General features: G+C 41.3%; 1 protein-coding gene across 1 annotated transcript in view; it reads left to right on the top strand.

The window, feature by feature from the left end:
- Positions 1-26756, top strand: part of tfap2d (transcription factor AP-2 delta (activating enhancer binding protein 2 delta)) — a 71084-nt gene that overhangs the window by 23160 nt on the left and 21168 nt on the right. The window contains exons 4-5 of the mRNA XM_063073260.1: positions 18774-18939; positions 21880-21998. Coding sequence (XP_062929330.1) covers positions 18774-18939; positions 21880-21998 — 285 coding nt within the window. The remainder of the gene's footprint in view (positions 1-18773; positions 18940-21879; positions 21999-26756) is intronic.

Raw genomic sequence — 26756 nt, 5'->3', positions numbered from 1 at the left:
GCAAATGAGCCAAAAATAATAAAGCACAATACTAAAGTTTTTTCAGTTATATGAGGAGTAAAAGGAGGTGAGAGCTGATATTAGGCCACTGGAAGATGTTGCTGGTGAGGTAGTAATGGGGGCAAAGAAATGGCAGATGAACTTAATGGGTACTTTGCATCATTCTTCACTGTGCAAGACACTAGCAGTGCACCAGAGGTCCGTGAGTGTCAGGGAGCAGGACTGAGTGTCATTGCTATTACAAAGGAAAAAGTGCTAGGTAAACTCAAAGGTCTTAAGGTGGATAAATCACGTGGACCTGAAGGATGAAAAGTCAGAGTTATGAAAGAGGTTGCTGAAGAGATAAAGAATGCATTGGTCATGATCTTCCAAGAATCACTTGATTCTGGAATGGTCCTGGAGGACTGGAAGATTGCAAATGTCATTCCACTCTTTAAGAAGGGAGGAAGGCAAAAGAAAGGAAATTATAGGACAGTTAGCCTAATCTCAGCACTTAGGAAAGTAGCGGAGTCTATTATTAAGGATAAGATTTTACTGTACTTGGAGACTAATAATAAAATAAGTCAAAGTCAGTATGGCTTCTGCAAAGGGAAATCTTTCCTGACAAATCTGTTAGAGATCTTTGAGGAAGTAACAAGTTGGGTAGACAAAGGAGGGGCAGTAAATGTCATTTACTTAGATCTTCAGAAGGCATTTGATAAGGTACTACACATGAGACTGCTTAACAAGATACAATCCTATAGTGTTACAGGAAAGATACTGGCATGGATAGTGGAATAGCTGACAGACAGGAGGCAATGTGTGGGACTAAAGGGGACCTTTTCTGGTTGGGTGCTAGTGACTAGTGGTGTTCCTCAGGGGTCAGTATTGGGAATGTTACTTTTCACCTTGTTTGTCAATGATTTGGATAATGGAATTGATGGTTTTATGGTAAAGTTTGCGGATGATATAAAGATAGGAGGAGGGGTAGGTGATGCTGAGGAAGAAAAGCGATTAAAGTGGGACTTGGGCAAGTTGGAAGAATGGGCAAAAAGTAGAAGATGGAATACAGTGTTGGGAAATGCATGATAATGCATTATGTTGGCACTTATTTCAAAGGGAATAGAAGATAAAAAGCAAGGAGGTAATGCTGAGCTTTTATAAGACACTAGTTAGGCTGCACTTGGAGTATTGTCAACAGTTTTGGGCCCCATATCTCAGAAAGAATATGTTGTCATTGGCTAGAGTCCAGAGGAGGTTCACAAGGATGTTTCCGGGAATGAAGGGGTTGACATATGAGGAGCACATGGCAGGTTTGGGCCTGTACTCACTGAAATTTAGAGGAATGCGTAGGGAACTCATTGAAACCTACCAAATGTTGAAAGGACCAGACAGGGTGGATGTGAAGAGGATGTTTCATGTGGTGGGCGTATCCAGATCTAGAGGGCACAGCCTCAGAATTGAGGGGAGAACTTTTAGAACAAAGGAAGATTTTTTTTAGCCAGAGAGTAGTGAATCTGTGGAATGCTCTACCACAGACTGTGGTGGAGGTCAAGTCCATAGGTATATTATAGGTGGAAGTTGATAGTTTGCACTTCAAAGGATATGGGTATCATAGGTGATAATTGACAGTCAGGACCTCAAAGGATATGGCAAGAAAGCAAGAGTATGGGGTTGAATGGAATCCAGGATCAGCCATGATGGAATGGTGGGACAGACTCTATGGGCTGAATGGCCTAATCCTGCTGCTCTGTCTTATGGACCATACATGGAGTATTGTGAGCAATGCTGAACCCCTTATCTGAGAAAAGATGTGCTGGCATTGGAGAGGATATTGAGGAGGTTCAGGAGAATGATCCCAGGAATGAAAAGGTTAACATATGACAAGTGTTTGATAGCTCTGGGTTCTCACTAGAATTTAGAAGAATGGGGTGGCGGAAATCTCATTGAAACCTATCAAATATTGAATGACCTTGATAGAGTTGATGTGCAAAGAATGTTTTTCTCTACATCCTCAGAATAAAAATGAGGAAATATTTCTTTAGCCAGAGGATGATGAATCTGTGGAATTCATTTCCAGGGACAGCTGTGCAGGCCAAAGCATTGGGTGTATTTAAGGCTGTGGGTGATGGGTTTGTGATTAAACAGGGAATCAAAAGTTACGGAGAGAAGGCCAGAACATGGCGTTGAGAGGGATAATAGATCCATCATGATGGAATGGTGGATCAGCCTCGATGGGCCAAATGGCATATTCTGCTCCTATGACTTATGGTCTTATGGTCTAATTTCCCTCCTGAGCCACCTCCCTCCAAATCCATCAGAGCACTAAATGTTGACTTCCCTCCTGGGATCTGTGTCTCCCACAGTAGCCTCATGCCCAGCACGCGCTCACAATGTCAATTTGGCCAAGTAGCAAAAAGAAAATGACAACAAAATCTTGCCGTTAAATTTGACATAACTGCGTTCATTAACTTTGGCAGTGTTGATTTATTATTGTCACATGCACCAATACCCAATGGAAAGCTAATCGTGCGTAATATTCATACAGGTCAATTGAATACACAGTGCATTGATGTAGAATATGTTAAGACAATAACAACACAGGATCAAGTATAAAGGCTACCAGAAAAATGAAGTGGTGGCAAATGTTAAAGTTCAGGATCATAACCAGTAGATTATGCTGGCTGCTTTACTTTCCGTGATACGCTGAGCTGTGTCCACAACTCCCCACAGTTTCTTGCGATGGCAGGCAGAGTAGATGCTGCACCAAACGGATGCATCCAGGCAGAATGTTTTCTATGATGCATCAATGACATGAGTCAATGGGGATTTGCTGAGTTTCATTAACATTCTGAAGAAGTAAAGGTGCTGGTGAGCTTTCCGGCCGTGACCTTAATGTGGCTGGACCAGGACAGCCTATTGGTGATGCTCACACCTGGACATTTGAAGTTCTCAACCCTCTCAACCTCAACGCCATCAATACAGACAGAAGCATGTGCACGTCCTCTTTTGAGTTTGAGTTCAAGTTCAAAGTTATTGTCATTCAGCTCTACATATGTATACCACCAAATGAAACATTCCTCCAGACCAAGATGCACAACATAATACATATAACTCACACACGTACCACTAATGAATTAACAAATAATAAGGTGCATACTGTATATGATGCTGGTTATAAAGTAAACAGTATAACACTACTACGTGATGAGATCTGGTTGGTGGCAGGGAGTTCAATAGTCTCATGGGGGAAGAAGCTGTTTCCCATCCTAACAGCTCTTGTCCTCATGCTACTGTAACCCCCGCCTTCTGGAAGAGGACAAGGAGATTACTGGATGGAAGGAAGGCATCACTGACAATGCTGAGGGCCCTGTGCACACAGTGTTCCTGTTAAACATCTCTCATGTCTCTATCACGATGATCCCCTCAGCAGTCTTCAATCCTTTGGAGGGATTTGTGGTCAGATATCTTGCAAATCCCATGCCAGACAATGATGCTCTCGATGGTGCTCCTACAAAAATTTCTGAAGTCAATGACCAGCTCTTTTGCTTTGTTGATACTGAGGGGAAGATTGTTGTCATAACACCACATCTCTAGGCTCTGTACTCTGACTCATCATATACATTTCTGGCCCCATAAACACCAGTCCAAAATATTTCCTTGCACAGGGACTTCCCAAGCTAATTTAACAGATTTTCTATTTGCCAAATGAGTATCTGTTTTTCTGTCTATAGAACATTTGTCAAAAACAGACTCAGAAGGAAAGAAAAACGCATTCATTATAGGCCCAAGAAGTTATTTTACTTCCTTCAATAGTCTTTGGGAACCTGATAATAAGTTAAAATATAAATTACCTGGTATTTGTGAATAAGTTGCTAACTGAAGCGATAGTTTACTTTTTCCCTAGTTTCAAAGTTTTGATGAAGATAATAGCTGTCACAGATGTACATTCATTTAAGAAGATATATTTGGGTTGGAAAAACTAGGGCTGCTTTCTCTGGAGAGGTAGCAGCTGAGAAAAGAGCTGGTGAAAGTTTATAAAATTATGAGAGGCAGCATCAGAGTGGACAATTAGTATCTTTTTCCCATTGTCAAAAAGACCAGTACTAGAGGACAGATATTGAAGGTGAGTGGGGCAAAGTTCAAAGATGTGTGGGGCAAATTATGTATGTATGTATACATTAATTTACACACAGACTGCTGGGTGCCTGGACTGCATTGCCAATGGTGTTGGTGGAGATAGGTATGATAGTGGTGCTTGAGAAGATCTTAGGCACATGAATGTGGAGGGAATTGAAGGATATGGACAGTGTGGCATGACGGTTAGCACGATGCCATTGTAGCTTGGGACTTCGAAGTTTGGAGTTCAATTCCGACATCCTTTGTAAGAAGATTTGTACCTTCTTTCCATCTGCATGTGGGTTTCCGCTGGGTGATCTTGTTTCCTCCCACAGCCCAAAGATATACTGATTAGTGGGTTAATTGATCATTGCAAATTGTCCCGAGATTGGGCTAGGGTTAAATTGGTGGGTTGCTGAGTGGCACGGCTCGTTCGGCTGGAAGGGCTTATCTGAGCTATATCTTAAATAGAAATAAAATAAATTGTGTCAGCAGAAGGGTTTAGCTTAGTTAGGTGTCATTGATTTAATTATCTTGGCACAACACTGTGGACCGCAGGGCCTGTTATGTTGTTGCATTGTTTCATGTTCTATGCTTTTTAGACAGAAATACTTTTATTTACGGGATTTGAGTGTCGCTGGCAAAGCCTACATTCATTGGCCATTACCAGTTCCTCTTGGGAAGGTAATAGTGTACCGCCTCATTAAATTGTTCCAGTGGTCTACAGTTAAAGTACTTGAGAGTTGATTTGGAGTTATAGAATGCAGACTCAACAATGGCTAGGGAACAGCAATACATTTCCAAATCAGGATGATGAGTGACTTTTTTTTATTACTTAGAGGATAATAAACCATTGCCTTTTTGTTTTACAAAACTAAATTTTATTCATAATAAAATGTGCAGTGGAGTCCAGTTAATTGGGACACATCTGGACAAGTACATTTTGGTCCAATTAAGCCATTGCCCCAACTAGCAGAAGTTGCGTTGAAATAGTTAAGATATAAGAAAGACAAATTATCATTTAACTGGGTAACAAAATTATGTACTTAACTAAAATACAGAACAAATTAGAACACTACTAATATTACTGCAGTACTATAGCTGTAATACTTACCAATAGTTATCGATGGAGGAAGTCATCCAGTGTGCTCTGCCATGTTCGTTTGGTTGACCGTAAATTAACAAAATCAGTGCAGACACCTAGTGCAAAACCCTTCATATTGCTTTCATATAATGCTTACAAAGAATGCATCCTCCAAATTGAGTACAGTACAGTGACATAGTGGTTAGCACAGCACATATACAATACCAATGGAATTGGTGCAGTACCAATTCCCACAGCTGCCTGTAAGGAGTTTGTATGTTCTCCCCTGACCATGTGTCTTTGGTTTCCTGTCACAATCCAAAGATGTACCAGTCGGTAGGTTAATTAGTCATTGTAAATTGTCCTGTGATTAGGCTAGTGCCACTCAAAGGGCCAGAAGGGTCTATTCCATGGGGTGTCTCAATAAATAAGTAAATAAACCTTCATTTTCATTGTAACATTCAAGATGATTGTCATTACCATCAAATTCATCATTGTTCCTAATTTGTTGAACAGGTGAAATCATTTCATTTTCACTCCCAGCCATTTCTGACAGCTCCAAGCCTGAATGCTTGAAACCACAGTGAGCAAAACAGTTCTGAACTGGCTGACTGCTTATTACTCCCCAACTATCAGTGACAAAAAAAAACCGCTTATTGAGCACAAATTCATGGAACTGACACGATTTAAGAACTGTTTGCTCTAAGCACAGCGTAGTGTCTAAAGGTGAACACAAGAGCACACAACTGACACTAGTTAGAAACAGTCTCCTGTCCCAATTATGTAGCATAGTGTCCCAAATAAATGAATGGAATTCCAGTTATTTTCTTAATTAGGTTTTGTTTTTTAAGAGTTGTCCCAAATAAGTGGCTGCCCTGATTAACCAATAGCCCAATTAACTGGAATCCACTGTATATACAGTAGAATAAACACAGTGAAAAAACCTTTTTTACATTCTGTGTGTCATATGTTTATACATTCAGTAGTGTTGATGCTTTTATTTAAGCCACAACATCATCACCACTCTGGAGTGATACACCTTTTCAATACTTGAGAGTTTTCCCACCCAACTCAGTCCCTCCATGTGTGGTTGCAGAAAGAGCTTTCCTTTCCCACTACGTCTTTCTCTTTTCAAAGTTCAAAGTAAATTTTTAACAAAGTACATATAGAAATCACATACATGAGTGGCACCAACCTCCGGGCTGCGGACCGATACATTGCCGCGAAGCATGCAGTGGTGCAGCAGTAATCGGAACACACCCAGCACATCTTTAAGAGAAAAGCCAAAATAAACAAGCTAATTAATTAGGTGCCGCCCGGCACGTTAAATTTCGGCCCAGATCAGAGGCGATGCAATCGGCAATCGCCTCTGATCTGGGCCGACATTTACGTGCTGGGTGGCACCTAATTAATTAGCTTGTTTATTTCGGCTTTTTTTTTTATAGATGTACTGGGTGTGTTCAGGATACCGCTGCACCACTGTATTCTTCACGGCAATGTATCGGTCCACGGCCCGGAGGCTGGGGACCACTGATATACATGCATACAGCCCTGAGATTTATTTTCTTGTGGGCATTCATAGTAGATACGAAGAAAGACAATGGAATCAATAAAAAAAAACCTCTAATGACAGAGAGAAACAACCAGTGTATAAAAGACAATGAACTACGCCAGTATAAAAATAAACAATAACAATAACAAAAAAATAATAACAATAAATAAGCAATAAATATCTCTAACATGAGCTGTAGAATCCTTAAAAGTGAATCAATTCAGTTTTGGGGTGAGTAAATTTATCTCCACTGGTTCAAGAACCTGATGGCTGCGATGTAATAACTGTTCCTGAGCCTGGTGGTGTGGTTCCTGAGGCATTACACCACCACAGCTCGGGGCTACAAGTGCAAAGCTATTACAGCTTGGGGCATCGGAGTTCAGAGTTCAACTCCAATGTCATCTAAAGGAGTCTATATGTCCTCCCCATGGAATGTGCAGGTTTTTTTCCGAGTGTTCAGTTTCCTCACACAATACAAAGTGGTACTGGTTAGGAAGTTAATTGGTCATTGTAAATTGTAACTCCTTCTTGATGGCAGCAACGAGAAGAGCGCAGGGCCTGCATGGTAGGGGTGTCTTGATGATGGATGCTGCTTGCCTGTGACAGTGCTCCTCGTGACAGGGGTGACAAGTCCAAAAGAGACTGTGAACGAAACCTAGTCAAGTTACTGCTTTGCACTTCAAAATCACCAAATGCTTTGCCAGAGGGAATGAACGTTACAGTGGCGGACTGGAAGCCTTCTATTCCCTTATGTTGCAAACTGAATTAACACAGTTTCTCATTTGCAGGACTTGTGCATGAAATTGTGCACAGATAAACAGTAGAGGAAATGCACAAGATGACACCAGTCAAAAGATCTCTCTGAAGGCACTTATTTCCATACACTGATGTCGGTGTCAATTGTCAATGTCTCAAATAGAAACATGTATTACATATAAAAGTAGGCCACTCCCCATGATATGAATATTACAAAGTACAGATACTCTGAGGGGCATTTCTTATGAAATACCCAATGGCTCTCTTGAAGGATCAAGAGCCTGAGATGTGAACCACACCTTCTTCTCTCCACGATTGCTGTCGAAGTCAGTGACAGTTTGAGGCGTTTATAAATTTCCTAAATCTACAGAATTCTGATGTTTGTGTCAATCAAAAGAAGAACAGCAAATGCTGGAAATCCTTGAAGATTAGCTTTGTCACATGGTAGATCGGAAACCTGATGTACCTTTGAGGCCTGATGAGGTATCTCAGCCCAAAACATCAACTGTTTATTCGTTTCCAAAGATGCTGCCTGAACTGCTGAGTGCCTCCAGCGTTTTGTATTGCTGTGCATTGCAATGTATTTTGCAGTCTGTTGTTCTGGATTTCCATCATTTGCAAATTCTCTTGTTTTTGTGAAGTGTGTCATTTGCATCAATGTCCAACACAGTCCAAGGAATTGCTGGGTGCACCCACTTGTGTCACAATGTTTCCGGAGCCTCAACTTACTAACTCCTACGTCTTCAAAATGAAAGATGAACTGGAGGACTTGATGGGAACTGATTCGATTATGGGGAGAAATAACAGGCAGTGGTGGGAATTGACTGATGCTGTAAAGCAACTGCTAGCCGCTGCATGATCGTGTTGCCAGTGAAATTAAATCAGTGGGAGGTGGAAACACTCAGCATGTCAGCCATCATCATTGTGAAGAAAATCAGAAGTCCACATTTCAGGTTGAAGGATCATGAAGACAATAAGACCAATAGACATAGAAGCAGAATTAGGCCATTCAGCCCGTGGAGTCTGATCCACCAGTCCATCACAACTGATTTATTATCTCTCTCAACCTCATTCTCCTGCCTTCTCTCGTAACCTTTGACACCCTAACTATTCAACAACCTATCAACTTCAACTTCAAATATACTCAGTGGCTTAGCCTCCACAGTTATTCGTGACAATTTCACAGATTTACCACTCTCCGGCTAAAGAAATTTTTCCTCATCTCTAATCTAAATAGACATCCCTCAATTCTGAGGTTGTTCCCTCTGGTCCTGGACTCCCCCATTTCAAGTCCACTCTATTCAAGCCTTTCAATGTACGCTAGGTTTCAATGAGGTCTATTGTGTCTATACAACTACATATCAATTAAGTAAAAGCACACATGCAGAAGTAAGGTTAACTAGTATATTCACTTTGCAGACAGAAAACAACAGATCAATACACATGGGTAAGTTATCAGTCAATAACTAGTGCTAAGGGGAGTCATTGCGCTAAAAGAAACAGATTGGTACACTACACTTCCTCCCCCTTTAGATTAATGTAACATGAAACTGTATATGTAACAAAACATTCCACTTCCCTTTAACAATCCATATTCAAATGAATAGGCTTTCGCAAAAGTAGTCCATCACTAACTTCACTCTACTAAAGATTCAGTCTTTTGGGTGGCGCTCTGTTTCTTTCAGGATAGCGCCTGTGGACCTGTGGAGTGGCACCAGGTTTGGCAGGCGTCTTGTCAAAGACAAATTTCTCTGTTGCACCTGTCACGTTGCTGTTCGTGACATGATCATCACTGAGCGGTAACTCCAGTGGCTGTAATATGTCCACCTTGTTGGATGCAGTCAATTCAGGTGTGCTCTTTGGCTGAGCATCCAGTATCTGGTCCACCTGATGTCTCCATGTCTGCTCTCCAATATCTACTGTGTACATCAGTGGTCCAGTTCCTGTAGCTATCCTACTGGATGTCTTCTCTTCTTGGTAATCATGTGCTAGGACTTCCTGTCCACCTCAAAGCTCCTTGCTGACCTATATGGCAACTGGCTGAACTGTTAGTTCTGTACTTCCATCCATAGATCTGGTTTCAGGAGGTCTATGCACAATCTCAGATTCCTCCTCATGAACAGCAATGCAGGAGTTTGATTTGTCATTGTATGAACAGAGTTCTGACACTCAAAAAAGAAGTTATTCACCTTGTGCTGTAAAGGAATGTCCTCCTTGTCCATTGTTTTAATGGACTTCTGGAAGGTTTGTCAAACCATTCAGCTAACCCACTTGCTGCTGGGTGATGAGGACCTGACTTGAAATGTTTGATGCTATTTTTCTTCATGAATAGTCTGACCTCTTCTGATGTGTATTGTGGTACATTGTCACTCACAAATTGTTCAGGTAAGCCATTTTTGGAGAAGATAGTACTCAGAGCAGAAATAGTCCTTTCTGGAGTGGTTGACATCTTTGGTATGAAGGCTGCTTCGAATGAGCATCCACAGCAATCAGAAACATTGTCCCAGTGAATTCAATATGCACTCTTTGCCATGGTGATAACAGCCACTCCCATAGGTGTAACAGTGCCTTTTGGGTGAATTTTGAACTTTATAGCATCCCAAACAGCTGTTGATCAAATCTTCAATCTGTTAATCCATTCCCGGTCAAGGCACATAGATCCGGGTGAGACTTGTCATCTTGACTGTACCCAGGTGTCTTTCACGCTATTTTATGACATTCTAGTCTGAAGTTTAGAGGGAACCACAACACGAGATCGACACCTCAGGGTTCTTTGACATACAGACACTTGGTCTCATCTCATTGAGAACTCTGGAAGCGTAGGATTACCATGAGCTGGCCATCCTTGCATGGTGATGTCATAGACTTTTGACAATGTCAGATCATTCCTTGTTTCTCTTTATGTTTCAGAATTTGTTACTAGCAGCTGAACCACCTGTGCTGTGTGGATTACTTCTGCTGGGTCACATTATGAAGACTTTTCTTCCACAGTTGTCAACAGTGGAAGACGTAACCAGCTATCAGCATTACTGTGTTGTTTGGTACCCTTGAACTCTATGTCATAAGAGTAAGCTCCTAGGAAAACTGCCCAATGTTGCAACTGGGTCACAGACGTCACTGGAATTCCCTCCCTGGGATTGAAAATGGGCACAAGGGGCTGGTGGTCTGTCATTAGTGTAAACTTTTGTCTGTAGAGGTAGTAGCGGATCTTCTTTACTCCCCATACTAGACTAAGGGCCTCTTTGTTGATCTGTGGGTAGTTGTGCTCTGTACTTGTCAGTGATCTTGAACCAAATAATATCTAACGTTCTGAACATTTGTCATGGTGAGTGACAAAATGGCGCCAATGCCATAAGGGGACAGACTGCATGCCAGTCTGATGGGCAGAGATGGGTCATAATGGGTGAGCAGTTCATCTGATGTTATTAGTCTCATTGTTTCCTTGAATGCTCTTTCACATCTTTCTGACCACTCCTATTTTGCTCCTGTTTACAGCAGTGTGTTCAATGGGTGCAGCACAGTAGCAATGTTTGGGAGAAACTGATGGTAGTAGATTACAAGGCCCAAGTATGACCCCAGTTGAGACTACTTTCTGGTTTGGGTACCTGTATCTCTGCTTTAATCTTCTCTTGTGACTTATATAAACCATGCCTGTCAATTCTAGACTTCATGCCTTTGAGATTATCAATCTTTCTCAGGCACCTTCTCACTAGCATTAAGCAGCTGTGACAGTTTCGGTTAGTGCTACCATCCGGGCTGCAGCTGCCTGTTGATGCCACAATCAGAGTTTTGATTGAGTGCCAGTCTAGTTGAAATTTTCACATCTGAAAAGTGCTGCCCACCCCACCCCACTTTTCAATACATAAAGCTCTAACTGCTGTGTTTTGCCTCCATATATCCCATTTACTTTCAGTTTGCCTTTGGGGGCCACTTTTTCATCTCTGTAGATCTTCAGCATCATCGAGATCTTTTCTAATGGTATCTTAGAAAATGGTCCGTTGTATTCAGCCTCTGAAATTACAGACAAAACTGACCCTGTATGCAGCTCCATTTTCAGTGTTACGCCAGACACATCTATTGTGATCCATACGATATTGCGATCTGCTTCAGTCATGTTTTGCAGTTCTGGGCATGACAGCTCACCTTTGTCAGACTCTGATGCCTGGTTCAGTTTCACATTCAGTCATTTTATGCATTTGTTTGGTTTTGTGTTTGCAACTTTTCACTCGGTGAGCTTTTCCTCTTTGGTTATGCTTTTTATCTAACTTGCAGACTCTCTCTATCTGACATTGTCTATGACACTTCCTTCAATTTTTTTTAACCAGCAGGCATTTGCATCATGAGAGGATTTGCCAACATTGATAACATTTTTGGCTTTTTGCACCATTCATGGATATTTTGTGTGTTTCACATTCTGAATTCTTTTCCTGTAGTTCTGATGAATCATTTTCTGCTTTCTCCAACAATATTGCAATGGTCAATGCCCATTCTAAGGATAGGTATCTTTCTGATAGTAGCCCCTTTGGAGTGCATTAACTATGCATGCCACATATGCGTCTGTCCCTTTATGCATCAGAAAGTCCATCTCCAAAGTCACAGTATTGGGAAAGTTGGCACAATTCTGCCATGTGTTCAGTAATGCTTTCATCCTTTGACTGGTTCCTTTCATTAAATCTAAATCTCTCAGCTACTACTATCAGTTTAGGGCTCAAGTGATTTTGTAAAATTGCATGAATTTCATCAAATTTCTTGCTTGCTGGCTTTTCAGGAGTTACTAAGTTGCTTAAGAAGCTGTACGTTTTAGCACCCATTAAACTAAGAAGTGTGGAGGCTTTCTTTTCCTCATTCATGTCGTTTGTACTAAATACAGTTCAACCCTCTTGATCTACGATTCCCAGTCTTCATTATCACTATCAAATTCATTAACTTTCCTGCTAAGGCCATCATCACGTTATTTTCACTTTAACTTTGCTCATTGTGCGTTTCTCACTGTGTACCATGCACTATTACTCACACATCCCTTTGATAGTGTCGTGACAGCCTTCTCCGTATTGATTCACTCTTTCTCTCTCCCTTCCTCTGAATTCTGTCGTCTCATGACTGTCAGTGCAGTTGGTGATATTCACTGACGTTCAGGTTTGTACTCGGCGCCAATTTGTTATGTCTGTACAACTACATATCAATTAAATAAAAGCACGCATGCGGAGGTGGGGTTAACTGGTGTATTCACCTTGCAGAGAGAGAACAACAGATCAATGTGCATGGGTAAGTTGTCAGTCAATATGTAGTGCTAAGAGGAGCCATTGCACTGAAAGAAATAGATCCATACATTTCAAGACTCCCCCCGCCATTCTAATGAACACAGGCCTAGAGCCATCCATCACTTCTCATACGTAATCCTTTCATCCCTGGAATCATTGTTGTGAACCTTCTCTGGATCCGCTCCAATGCTAGTACATCCTTTCTTAGAAAATGGGTCCAAAAATGCTCACAATAAAACATGGGATGCAATAGTCTTTGGAATGTAAGTAAGCATTACCTTGACTCATTATCCCCTAAGTCTGAAATCTATCTTAGATAAGGGGCCCAAAGCTGCTCAAAATACTCCAATGCAATCTGACCAATGCCTTATAAAGCCTTAGCATTACATCCTTGCTTTTAGGTTCTTGTCCTCTCAAAACAAATGCTAACGATGCATTTGCCTTTCTAACCACTGACTCAACCTGCAAGCTAACCTTTAGGGAATCCTGCACGAGGATGGAAAAAGACAAACCTGAAAACTCTGTAGATCTGTGATAAATTTTCAGCGTGGAAAAGAAATTGATTAAAAGGTGAGAAACAGTAGGTGCTTGTTAAACAACTTATGTTGGATTAGGAGAACAATTGAACAGGGGCAGATACTGTTAATGCTCTTTCTAATTTAGAACATAAACGTGGATTCAAAAGCCTAAATTTATCAAAGTTATAGATTGCATCAAAAGTAGTTAAAAATTACATGGGACAAATGTGCCCTGGCCAGAATAACTATGGTGAAAGCTGAGTTCAGCCTAGTGCAAAATGCTGTACAAAACAAGTAAGAAATATTGTATGAGTGGTACTGAGGTAATCCTCTTTGGAGCAAAGGAGGATGAGAGGTGACTTGATAAAGGTGTACAAGGTGATAAGAGGCTGGAATGTGTGGACAGCCTAATATGCTAGATCATGTCAAAAGTTCAAAGTTCAAAATTCAGGGTAAATTTATCATTGAAGTACATATGTACAGTATATGTCACCATATACTACCCTGAGATTCATTTGCTTGCAGGCATTCACAGTTGATACAAAGAAAAGCAATAGAATCAATGAAAGGCTATGTACAAAGACTGACAAACAAATAATGTGCAAAGGAAGACAAACTGTGTGATGTAAAATCAAATAATAATAATAATAATGAATAAGTAAGTAATAAATGATATTGACAACATGAGCTGTAGAGTCTTTGAAAGTATCTGAAATATTTCAGCCAAATATGATTTTATACCCTCACCATTGACCTTACTTAAGCTTAGAAGTATTTCCCCTAGACTAATTCTTCTCATTCTAATTCAGTCTTATTATGATCACTATTAACCTTATCATTAATTAATCAGTTGGAGATGGAACAGGCTCTAGAAGCTGCAGGTATCCTCAGATATGGGCCGGCCCCAGAATGGGTACCAGCCTCATTACCATCAAGGAAACCTTCAAAAGGAAACACTTCAAAAAAGCTGCATCCATCATTAAGGAGCCCCATCTCTCTCGACGGGTCCTCTTCTCATTGCTACCATGGCAGTGTAATGGTTAGCGCAATGCTATTACAGCTTGGGATGTCAAAGTTCAGAGCAACCTTTTTAAAAAGGTTTGTACACCCTTCCCATGTCATGTGGGTTTCCTCTGAGTGCTCTGGAAGGTCTTGCTCCACGCTGTATCTCTAACTAATAAATAAGATAATAAGAACCAGGGAGGGGGTACCAGAGGCTGAAGACCCACACCTCAATGTTTTAGAAACAGTTTCTTCCCCTCCACCATCAGATTTATGAATGGACAATTAACCCATGATCACTACCTCATATTTTAGCTTTCCTTTTTTCACAACTTACAGTATTTAATTCATTATTTGTACATATAAACAAACCCCTGCTCTTATTTCATATGAATCCATGATTGAATTCCTACAATATTTCTTAATTCACAGTCCAAAAGCAAATATTAACACAATTATAGAATTGAAATACATCAAGGTTTCATAAGCTGATGTTGACAATAATTTCCAGATGAATATCCTAATAAAATGGATACAGACATTAATGTTTTCTGCAATAAGGGGCACTTATGAATACATTAGAGACTTCACTATAATTTTTATAAATCGATGTGTGAACCAATGAGAGGCTAGCATTACTAATATGTAGTCGTAGGTTGTTCAATCATTTGGATGAACATTATTAGCATTCGTACATTAAGTTCCTGCATTTATAAATCATAGTTCCAATTATCTCAAACGTAGTACAGCATGCTTTCAGACAAATGCTCAAGGAAGTTCTAATTAAAACAGTAATTTGTTATAAGAATATTCTAATCACGCAGGGCAGCATGATAGTGTAGCAGTTAGCGTAACACTGTTACAGCTTCAGCAATCTGGGATCAATTTTTCTTTATTTTGTTTTATATTTAGTGGTACAGAGCAGAACAGGCCCTTCAAGCTCAATAAGCTGCACCCAATTTAACCCTAGCCTTATCACAGGACAATTAACAATGACCAACTGACCTACCAACCAATACATCTTTGGATTGTGGGTGGGAACTGGAGCACCCGGAGGAAACCTATGAGCAAACGTCCTTACAGACGGTACTGGAATTGAACTCCAAACTTCGTTGTCCTGAGCTGAAATAGCATCACGCTTACTGCAGCGCCCTTGCTGCCGTCTGTCAGGAATTTGTACTTTCTCCCCGTGGCTTCCTCCGGGTATTCCGGTTTCCTCCTACAGTCCAAAGGCATAGGGGTCAGTAGGTTAATTGGTCACGTTGCTGTAATTTGGTGCTGGCTCGCTGGGCTGGAGGGGCCTGTTACCATGCTGTATCTCGAATTAAAAATAAAATTGTAAAGATGCAGCAACAAGCCGTGTTCTCAGGGAGCAAAATCCGGAGATCTGTTTGGGAATGCCAAAGTGCTGGTGAGACAAGGATATATTGTGACCTCCAAACCACTTGAAGATAAAGTGGTGTACTGCCCTCATGAACTAATGCAAATCAGAAAAGGCAGGACAGATTCAGCTTAGTTGGTTATCACTAAAGCAGCCTACATGAATACAAGAAGCGCTGCAGAAGCTGGAAATCTACAGCAACACACACAAGGCTGATCAGGCAGCATCTATGCAGAGGAACAAAGAGCCAACATTTCAGGGTCTCGTCCTGAAACATCAACTGTTTATTCCTCTCCATAGATACTGGCTGACCTGCTGGGTTCCTCCAGCATTGTGTGTGTGTTGCTCCAGCAGCCTACACGAGCCACTTTTGAGTTGGCCTGCATTCCGAGGACAATACGCGTTGCATACTGCAGATTCACATTTGGACTTCAAAACATCAATTTATCTAGCATCCAGTAATTTCTCCCCCATTCCCCTCCTCTTATTTTCCATCCCCCATTCTGGTTCCTCTTTTACCCTTTCTCTTCACCTCACCTGCCAAGCACCTCCCTCTGGTTCCCTCTTCTCTTTCTCTTTCTCTGCTATCATATTCCTTCCTCTCTGGCCCTTTATCTTTTCCATTTATCACCTCCCAGCTTCTCACTTCATCTCCCGGCCCCCCCGCAACCCACCTACCCTCCCCCTCACTTGGCTTGAAATATCACCTATCAGCTTGTACTCCCTCCCCACCCCCCACCTTCTTATTCTGCCTTCATCTCCCTTCCTTTCTAGTCCTGATGAATGGTCTCGGGCCAAAATGGCGGCTCATTATTCCTCTCAGTTGATGCTGCCTGACCTGCTGATTTCTTCCAGTATTTTGTGTGTGCAGTTCAAGATTTCCTGCACCTGCAGAATCTCCTGTGAGTAGATTTCAGACTCAGATTCAGATTCACTTACTTGTCACATGCACATAGAAACATACAGTGAAAGGTAAAACTTGCCTTAACAACTAGCACGCCCAAGGATGCACTGGAGGCAGCCTGCAAACATCGCGTTACTACAGCCATGGTCTAACTAGCATTGTATAAATGGTTATATACCATAACCACACTTCTACTGAATGCCCAGCTAATGAATAAAAATCCCATGTGCCTTTTACACCACCAAGGCTACAGGGTGAAAGCAGGGGAATGGGGTTGAGGGGAATAGTATATCAGCAATTTTGAAATGTCAGAGCAGGCCCAAACAGCCTAATTCTACTCCTATGTCTTATGGTCTTATGGTCTACTATTTCCAAACCATTTCTGGATCTAATTTGCCAACTTGCCCTGAATCACATGGGCTCTAACCTTTAAGAACCATATTACACAGGAGCAGAATTCGGCCATTCAAGCCTTCGAGTTTGTACCACCATTTGATCATGGCTGATTTATTTTCTCTATCATCCTGCACACCAATGTTGCTCCATTCTTTAATACACTTTAGGGCCCTATTATTCAATGTGAACGTTCTATACCTACCTAATAGTTAATCTAACTGTTATTTTTCTGCCTACTTTATCACTCATTGATATTACTCTGTAATCCAAGATGATCCTCCTCAATATTAATAAAACCACCAAATTTTCATGTCATCTTTAAATTTACTAATCGCAATTTATAAATTCACATCCAAATCCTTTGTGTATATTAGAGACATTAAGCGTTTACACAGATACCTCTGATATATCACAGAACGCGAGCTTCCAGTCAAAAGACAACTATGACTACTCTCTGCCTGAGGCTTTATAAGGCATTGGTCAGACTGCACATGGAGTATTGTGAGCAAATTTGAGCCCTTTGTCGAAGAAGTGATGCACTGGCATTGGAGAGGGTCCACAGGAGGTTCAAAAGAATAATTCCAGAAATGACAGGGTTAACATATGAGGAGCATTTGATGGCTTTGGCATGTACCTACTGGAGTTTAAAAGAATGAGGGTGAATCTCATTGAAACCTTTTGAATATTGAAAGGCCTAGATAGAGTGGATGTGGAGAGGCTGTATCCAATAGTGAGAGCATTTAGCATTGGAAGACATAGCCTTAGAAGAGAGGGATGTTGACTTAGAGCAGAGATGAGGAAGAATTTCTTCAGCCAGAAGGTAGTGAATCTGTGGAATTCATTGCCACAGACAGCTGTGGAGGCCAAGACATTGAGTAAATTTGAAGCAGAGCTTGAAAGGTTCTGGATTGGTCACAGTTACGGAGAGAAAGCAGGAGAATGCGATTGAAAGGGATAATAAGTCAGCCATGATGGAATGGTGGAGCAGACTTGATGGGCCAAGTGTCATAATTCTGCTCCTTTGTCTTGTTGTCTTACGATCTACTCAGTCTGCACTGTATCCAAACCAACTTGAACTGGATCGTATGGGCACTAAACTTTCAGGCCCATGAGGCCATAAGACTTAGAGGCAGGTTTAGGCCATTCAGCCCATCAAGTCCACTCTGCCATTTGAGCATGGCTGATATACTCTCCTGTCTTCTATTAGTCTTGGTATCACCGCCGGGAGAGTCACTCCCCCTTTTAGTGACATTTACGGGGACCGTTGCAGACGACAGGCCTGAAGCATTGTTGAGGATCCCAACCATCCACCCCACAAGCAAGGAGGTACAGGAGCATCAGGACTAGGACTGCCAGACTGGGTAACAGCTTCTTCCCTCAGGCTGTGAGACTAATGAACATCCTGCCACCACTGAGGTCTTGTCACTAGGACAACGAGCTGTTTATTATTCACTCTACTGTTTACTGTTTACCTGTGCTGAGCACTTCAAGTGCATTTTGAATTATATTTTATTAACTTATTTATAGTAATATTTAGTTTTATGTGCTGGGTGTGTTATAAGTTTTGTGGGTGCACTGTGATCCAGAGGAATTTTGTTTCGTTTGGTTGAATGTATGTACAGTCAGATGGCAATTATCTTAAACTTGAACTTGAACTATCAGCATATTAGATAAAATCTTGCTGTCAAACTTGCTTTATTTCAGATTTCACAGAGTTCAAAGTACAACTTATGTACCTTTGTGCACATCCTTAAGCTCTCTGTGAGTTATGTAAAGTATACAAACCTGATCATATTTCATAATCTGTGGATTTATTTTCAGGTAGTACCTGTGTTGTAAACCCAACGGACCTGTTCTGTTCTGTTCCTGGACGTCTGTCGCTACTCAGTTCCACTTCCAAATATAAAGTGACCATTGCAGAGGTGAAAAGGCGCCTGTCACCTCCAGAATGTCTCAATGCTTCTCTCTTGGGAGGGATCTTACGGAGGTAAATCTTAATACCGAATATATCAAATTTCAGTACAAAGCAAATCATAAAAAGCACATGAACTGAATGGTCTTTTTAAGCCAAATGGTTTTCTTTCATCTTGAGCTTCAGTCAATTATCATACTCATTGAAGAATTATTATAAATACTCGGCTAAGATCTCTCTTTAAAGTCATCCAGTTTGTATCTGTTCATGTAGTGGAAGTGGGTGTTATGAATCAGAATCAGGTCTATTATCACTGGCATACAGTATATTGTGAAATTGGTTGTTTTGTGGCAGCAGTACATTGCATTACATAATAATAAAACTACTAATTATAATAAGAAATATATTTTTAAAGATTAAAAGAGAACAATAAAATATCAAAGTAGCATGGGTTGATTATCCTTTCAGAAATCTGATGGAGGAGGGGAAGAAGCTGTTCCTAAAGCATTGAGTGTGGGTCTTCATCCTAATGCTACCCCTATGTCTTGTGGTTATGTTAAGCATTAGATAATCTCAAATCCTTCATTTCTTAGTAGGTGATGGTTCACTGCACATTTAGAGATGGTACAGAGGGCTGGGATTGGAAATTAAAATTCATCTGGTTACTGGAGGAGGAGATCAATATGACCGAGACACTTGCAACTCAGAATGAGGAAGTTCAAATGCAATTAAAGTCTTAGAATCAAAATCAGAATAGGGTTCATTATCACTGATATGTGTCATGAAATTTGCTGTTTTGTGGTAGCAAGACATAAAAATCACTGTAAGTTACAATAAGAAATATATTAAAAAATAAATATGTTGTGCACAAAGACAGCTAAAAGTGAGATAGTGTTCATGGGTTCATTGTCCATTCAGAAATCTGATGGCAGAAGGGAAGATGGTTTTCCTGAAGTGCTGAGTGTGCGTCTTCAGGCTCCTGTACCACCACCCTGATGGTGCCAATGACAGGGCACATCCTGACTGGTGAGGCTCCTTGAGAATGGATGCTGCCTTCTTGAGGCAGTGCCTTTTGAAGATGTCTTTGATAGTGGTGAGGGTAGTGCCCACGGTGGCGCTGGCTGAGAGCTCCACTCTCTGCAGCTTTTTCTAGTCCTCTGCAGTGGCTCCTCCATACCAGACAGTAATGCAACCAGTTAGAATGCTCTCCACAGTACATATGCTAGTGTCTTTGGTGACATACCAAATCTTTTCCAACTCTTAATGAAATATAGCTATTGTCATGCCTTCTTTGTGAATGCTTCAATATGTTGGGTCCAGGATAGATCGTCTGAGATTTTGACACGCCGGAGCGTGAAACTGCTCACCCTTTCCACTGTTGACCCTGCAATGAGGACTGGTGTGTGTTCCCTTAACTACCCCTTCCTGAATTCCACTAGCAGTTCCTTGTCCTTACTGATGTTGAATTTAAGGTTATTGTAGCGACCCCACGCACTATAGAATTATAAAAAAGAAAGAGACCCTTCAGCCTATCTAGTCCCTGCTGACCAGATCTTCTGTCTAGTCCCACCTATCCGCACCTGGACCATTTCCCACCAAAACCTTCCATCCATGTACCTATCCAAACTTCTCTTAAACGTAACAACTGAACCCACGTCTATCACTTCTGCTGGCAGCTCGTTCCACATTCACACCATTCTCTGAGTGAAGAAATGCCCCTTCATGTTTCCATTAAATATTTCACCTTTCATCCTTAACTTATGGCTAATAGTTCTAGCCTCACCAAACTTGAGAGGGAAAAAAAACTTGCATGTGTTTACCCTATCTATACAGCATTCATGCTTTTAAATATTCAACCTCTAGCAACCAATTCATGTGTGGAATAAAAATCCTTCACCAAAGAATTATTAAGCACTTATACATGGGTAGTAGGTGAAAAAGGGTTGGTGGGCTATAATGTCAGTAATTAACGAAAATAAATCCTTATGAGCTTTGCTAAATTCTGATGTTTTAATGCAAGGTTCTTTCAGAAGTCAATAAAACTTGATACTTCACGATCTTTTAAGTATTCTTATATTCCATAGTTCAATGTGTCCCCTAGTGGTTATACTGGTATAATTCTAGAAGGTTCTGTGAGATTCTTTCCTCTGTGTTATTTGAATAATAGCCTTCTCATTGGTTGACTCTTATCAATCAATTTGAATGGAATTTTCCTTGTTTATGTGTATAAAAATAGCTGACCATAAGATGAATCCATCTTAGTATTTTAGTTCTTTTGTCTCTCTTTTTGATTAGTAGACCTCTATCACTTTCTATGTAAAGTTTTTCTTTGTTCTGAACATGCTTAATAAATCCATCATGAAGGAGCAAATTTTGTGCCTCTTTCCTAACTTCTCAAGGAAACTTGGATTAAAAATCTTCAGAATCCAACAGCTTTAACCTAAGGTAGAAGTACAATTTTCACATGGCTTAAACTTGAAACTGAGCATGTCATTCACTTTGGTACCTCCAGGCAGACATCTCTTAGACAAAAGAAGTTATTTTAACTTGTACCTGTGGTTGAAACAATAAAGAAGATGAATCTATTGTTTGTAAGGTGAGGTGTGAAATTATTATCCTTTCCTTTCCTTCAATATCAAGTATTAAAATCAGCTCCAAACTTCTGACTGTTTCTACCTAGGTTCAAAATTCAAAGTAATTTTATTATCAAAGTACATATTTGCCACCATATTCTGCCCTGAGATGCACTTTCTTGGGGCATTCACAGTAAATACAAAGAAACGCAGCAGAATCAATGAAAACCCGCACACAGCAAGACAGACAAACAATCAAAGTGCAAAAGGCAACAAACTGCAAATACAAAAAGGAAAGAAGACATATTAGACAGTAGTATACATAGTAGAGTACGTCTCAACAGAGTTAAAGGATTAGTGAAAATGTGTTAGTGCTCTTCATACAGTGTCTCTGGTTTCCATTGTGAGTGACTCTAACACTAACTGATGTTAATACCTACAGAGCCAAGTCTAAGAATGGGGGACGGTGTTTACGGGAGAAGTTAGACAGGTTGGGACTGAACCTACCAGCTGGCAGGCGGAAAGCAGCCAATGTCACCCTGTTAACTTCGCTGGTTGAAGGTAAGAGAAAATTTCAGAGAAAAAAATGACGCCAATCAAATTATTCAAGCCCACTTACATTTTGAAGACTTTTACTGTGTTATACATTAAGTCCTGTTAGGATGGGAAAACTCGGTAAGAATGCTTCACTAAAATTCAGGACGATGTCTAGATGTCAAGATGTCAGGATTGTTTAGTGGTATTTCCAGTATACAAGTCAGAAGACTAAATCAGAATCAGAATCAGGTTTATTCTCACCAGCATGTGTTGTGAAATTTGCTAACTTAGCAACAGCAGCTCAGTATAGAAGAAGAAGAAAAATCAATCAATCAATCAATCAATTACAGTATACGTATGTTGAATCGATTAAAAATCATGCAAAAACAGAAAATATATATACAGGTATTTAAAAAGTGAGGTAGTGTTCACGGGTTCAATGTCCATTTAGGAATGGGATGGCAGAGGGGAAGAAGCTCTTCCTGAATGAAATAAATGTTACTCCGGATCTGATGCAGCACAAAAAAATAAGATAAAGAGCATAATAATAAAAAACACAATAAATATAAATACATAAGATAGCTTACATACATAGATTGATTGTATGTCCATAAGGTGACACTAGGCACAGGAGTATTTGTACATAAGGTGACTGATAGGAAACGATAAAATAGTGTTGGTGAGATGTGTAGAAGGTTGAGTTAGTGGGTGGAGGCGTTGATCAGCTCTACTACTTAGGGAAAGTAACTGTTTTTGAGTCTGGTGATCCTGGAGTGGATGCTGTGTTGTCTCCTCCCTGATGGCTTTCCAATAGAACTCTACATGTCATGTTACAAGATCTTAAAATGAGTTTCATTAGCTTACCTGTGCCAATACAAATCTAAATATTTGCTATCATTCTTTGAACAAACACTGATGCATATCCATAATAAAACGTTAATAAGGTCGGACTGTACTTTAAGATGACCGATGAGGGAAAGTCAGTCAAGTGATTTGGTGTGTGAAACGTGCCTCCAGGAGTGGTGGTGGAGGCAGAGTTATTGGGGACATTTGGAGAAGTCTTAAAGGGGCACATGGATGATGGAGGGATGGAAGGCTGTGTGGGAGGCAAGGACTGGATTGATCTTGGAGTGGATTGGTGAGCTGGTACCATATTGTGGATTGAGGGTCCTGTTCTGTACTGTGATGTTCTATGTTCAATGCTTATATTGAGGAATTTGAGAACAATTGTACTCATGTGTAGAATCTTTCTTGTAACATACTGGACACAATCTCTTCTTAGAACAGTAGAAACAGGCCCTTCAGCCCACAATGTTGTGACAAACAAATTCAATTAGTAATCAAATGGCTAACTAAAGTCTTCTCCATACTAAAAACTATATACAAGAGAAGTGTAAACTTAATAGATTTTTGGCTCTATGATAATAGGCTAGTTGCAGAGGAAAAATTGGCCAAGTAAAGACAATAAAGAACTCTTAGAGCAACACACACAAAATACTGCAGGAACTCAGCAGGTCAGGCAGCATCTATGGAGAAAAATAAACAGTCAACTCTAATACATTGGAGTAGCATTAGGCTATTCGGCCCATTGCATCTGCTCTGTTATTCAATCATGGCTGATTTATTATTCCTCTCTACCCCAATCTCCTGCCCTTTCCCTGTAACCTTTCACACCTTGATTAATCAAGAACCTATCAATCTCCACCTGAAATATACCCAATAACTTGGTCTGCACAAATGTCCATGGAAAAGAATTCAACAGAATCACTGCTCTCTGGCTAAAGAAATTTTTCCTTGTAAATGGATATCCACTTATTCTGAGGCTGTGCCCTCTGGTCCTAGACTACCCCACTATAGGAAACATCCTCTCCACGTCCATCCTATCTGGGCTTTCAATATTCAATAGGTTTCAATGAAACCCTCCCTCTTTCTTCTAAACTCCAGTGAGAACAAGCCCAGTTCCATCAAATACACCTCATATGTTAATCCTTCCAATCCTGGAATCATTTTGATGAACCTCTTCTGAACCCTCTCCAGTGCCAGCTCATCTTTTTTTAGATAAGCAGTCCAAAGCTGCTCATAAATACTTCAAACGTGGTCTGACCAATGCCTTATAAAGCTTACTATTATATCTTTGCTCTTATATTCTAGTCCTCTTGAAATGAATGCTAACATTTCATTTGGTTTCCTCATCACTGACTCAACCTGCAAGTTAATCTTTAAGAAATCCTGCACCAGGACTTCCAAGTCCCTTTGCAGCTCTGAATTTTGAATTTTCTCCTCATTTAGAAAATAGTCTTTATTTATTCTACCGAAGTGTATGACCATCCACTTCACTACACTACATTCCATCAGCCACCTCTAAGCCCATTCTACTAATCTGTCTAAGTCCTTTTACAGACTCGTTGTTTCCTCAACAACACCTGCCCCTCCACTTATCTTCTTATCGTCCACAAACTTGGCCAGAAAGCCATCTATTCCTTCATCCCATCATTGACATACAACGTGAAAAATAACAGTCCCAGTGATGACCCCTGAACCACACTACCAGTCCCCAGGAGCCGAACAGAAAAGGCTGTCTTTATTCTCACTCTTTGCATTGGACAATCTTCTATCCATGCTAGTGTCTGTCCTGTCGTACCATGGGCTGTTATCCTATTAAACAGCCTCATGAGCTGTACCTTATCAAAGGCCTTCTGAAATCCATGTAAACAATATCCACTGACTCTCCTTTGTCTATCTTACCTGGCCTTTCCTTAAAGAATTCCAACAGATTCATTAGGCAAGATTTCTCCTGAAGGAAACCATACTGACTTTGAACTATTTTGTCATGTGTCTCCATGTACTCCAAAACCTCATCCTTAATAATAGACTCCCAAATCTTCCCAACCACTGAAGTCAGCCTAACTGGCCTATAGTTTCCTTTCTTCTCCCTCTCTCCCTTCTTGAAGAGTGGAGTGACATTTACAATTTTCCAGTCCTCTGGAACTATTCCAGAATCTAGTGATTCTTGAAAGAACATTACTAATACCTAAACAATCTCTTCAGCTACCTGTCACAATGGCGAGGGCATAGGGAGCAAGGGTGGACCCAAATGCAAGACACCCCTTGTGAGGTTAATTAAATTTAGTTTATTGTTCGATATCAGGAGAGCAAGGCAGGAGCAGGAGTAGCAAACTGGACAAGGACTCAGGACGATGACTAGACTGGGACTAGGGGTCTGGGCTAGGACTCGGAATCGGCTCCCAGAACTAGAGGAGACATGAAGAGGCTAGGGTATGGACTCCGAGCCAGAGACTGGGCAAGGACCCAGTACCTGGGTCTTGCCTCGGGCTCGGACCCCAGAAGCAGGCATGGACATGACATGGGCTAGGGAGAGGAGGAACATGGAAACACAGAGCCTCGGTCTCGGGGAGCAGGTACATGGAACAATGGATACATACACAGAACACAGAGTTGGGTACAGGACATAGGGCCGGGACTCACACACAGAACAGAGAGTCGGGGCCCCTCCTTGGGTACAGGACATAGGGCCGGGACTCATGACCCTCCGCGGGGCAACGACAAGATGGCCTGACCTACCCCACAGAGGCGAGGACAAGACAAGACAAGACATGACTCCCCACGGGGCAACGGCAAGACGGCCTGACTTACCCCACGGAGGCGAGGATAGGACAAGACAAGACCAACACAAATGGACACCAGACAGTACCTATTTAGCTCCGGCAATGGAACTAGACTGAAGTGCAGGCGGGGGCTGCAGACGAGGGCTAGAGGCAAGAGGGGCAGAGAAGGGATTCAGACAAGAGGGTAGGACAGGAATCACAGACCACCAGGGCCAGGACTTGACTCAGAACTGGGAAGTCGCCAGGGTCAGGACTTGACTTCGTGCTTGAATGCTGCCAGGGCCAGGACCAGGATTTGACTTAGTGCTTGAATGCCTCCAGGGCCAGGACTTGACTTGGTGCTAGAATGCCACGAGGGCCAGGACACTTGACTTGGTGCTAGAATGCCACCAGGGACAGGACTTGACTTGGTGCTAGAATGCCGCCAGGGACAGGACTTGACTTGGAGCCTCTGAGTAGTCGCGAGCTCTCGACTCGGCCTGGGAACAGTAGACAGCAGTTCTTGATTCCCTCTGGCGGGTTAACTGATGGACCCACCTCGGTGAGGAAACCTCGCAGGCTCGCTTTGGTGAGGTAACTGGACAGGGTTGCTCTGGTGAGGAGAGGCGAATTACCGGCACTCGCTTCAGCAGAGACTAGGCTTGCTCCGGCCAGATGACATCGGCACTCCATAACTTAGATGACTTTGCAGACGCTCCCGCGCCGAACAGCTGAAAGCCGGAGACTATAAGCCACCGGTTCAGCCGAGTGTTAATTGCCTCTAATCACCAAAGCCGAGGGACATGGGAAAACAGGGAATCAACGGTCCGGATTGTAACATAAACAAGGTAAATTTAAAGGGACCCCGATCCGAACCATGACACTACCTCCTTCAGAGCCCTGAGATGTAGTCCATCTGGTCCAGATGACTTACCTACCTTCAGACCTTTCAGGTTCACAAGCACCTTCTCCTTAGGAATAGCAAATACACTCACATCTGCTCTCTGACACAGTTGAATGAGGGGAGATTTGATAATGCTATGTAAAAATATGAGGAGTATTGATAAGGTAAATATTCTTTTCCAAACTTTTTATTAGTTTCATAGGATATAAACATAACATAGCAATAATACAAAATTGTTGGGAATACATTGTTATACTTAAGATGAGTAATTAT

The sequence above is a fragment of the Mobula hypostoma genome, chromosome 2 (assembly GCF_963921235.1).
Source record: "Mobula hypostoma chromosome 2, sMobHyp1.1, whole genome shotgun sequence".
Classification (NCBI taxonomy): domain Eukaryota; kingdom Metazoa; phylum Chordata; class Chondrichthyes; order Myliobatiformes; family Myliobatidae; genus Mobula; species Mobula hypostoma.
The sequence above is the reverse complement of the archived record's forward strand: the minus strand, read 5'-3'. Positions and strand labels throughout refer to the sequence as shown.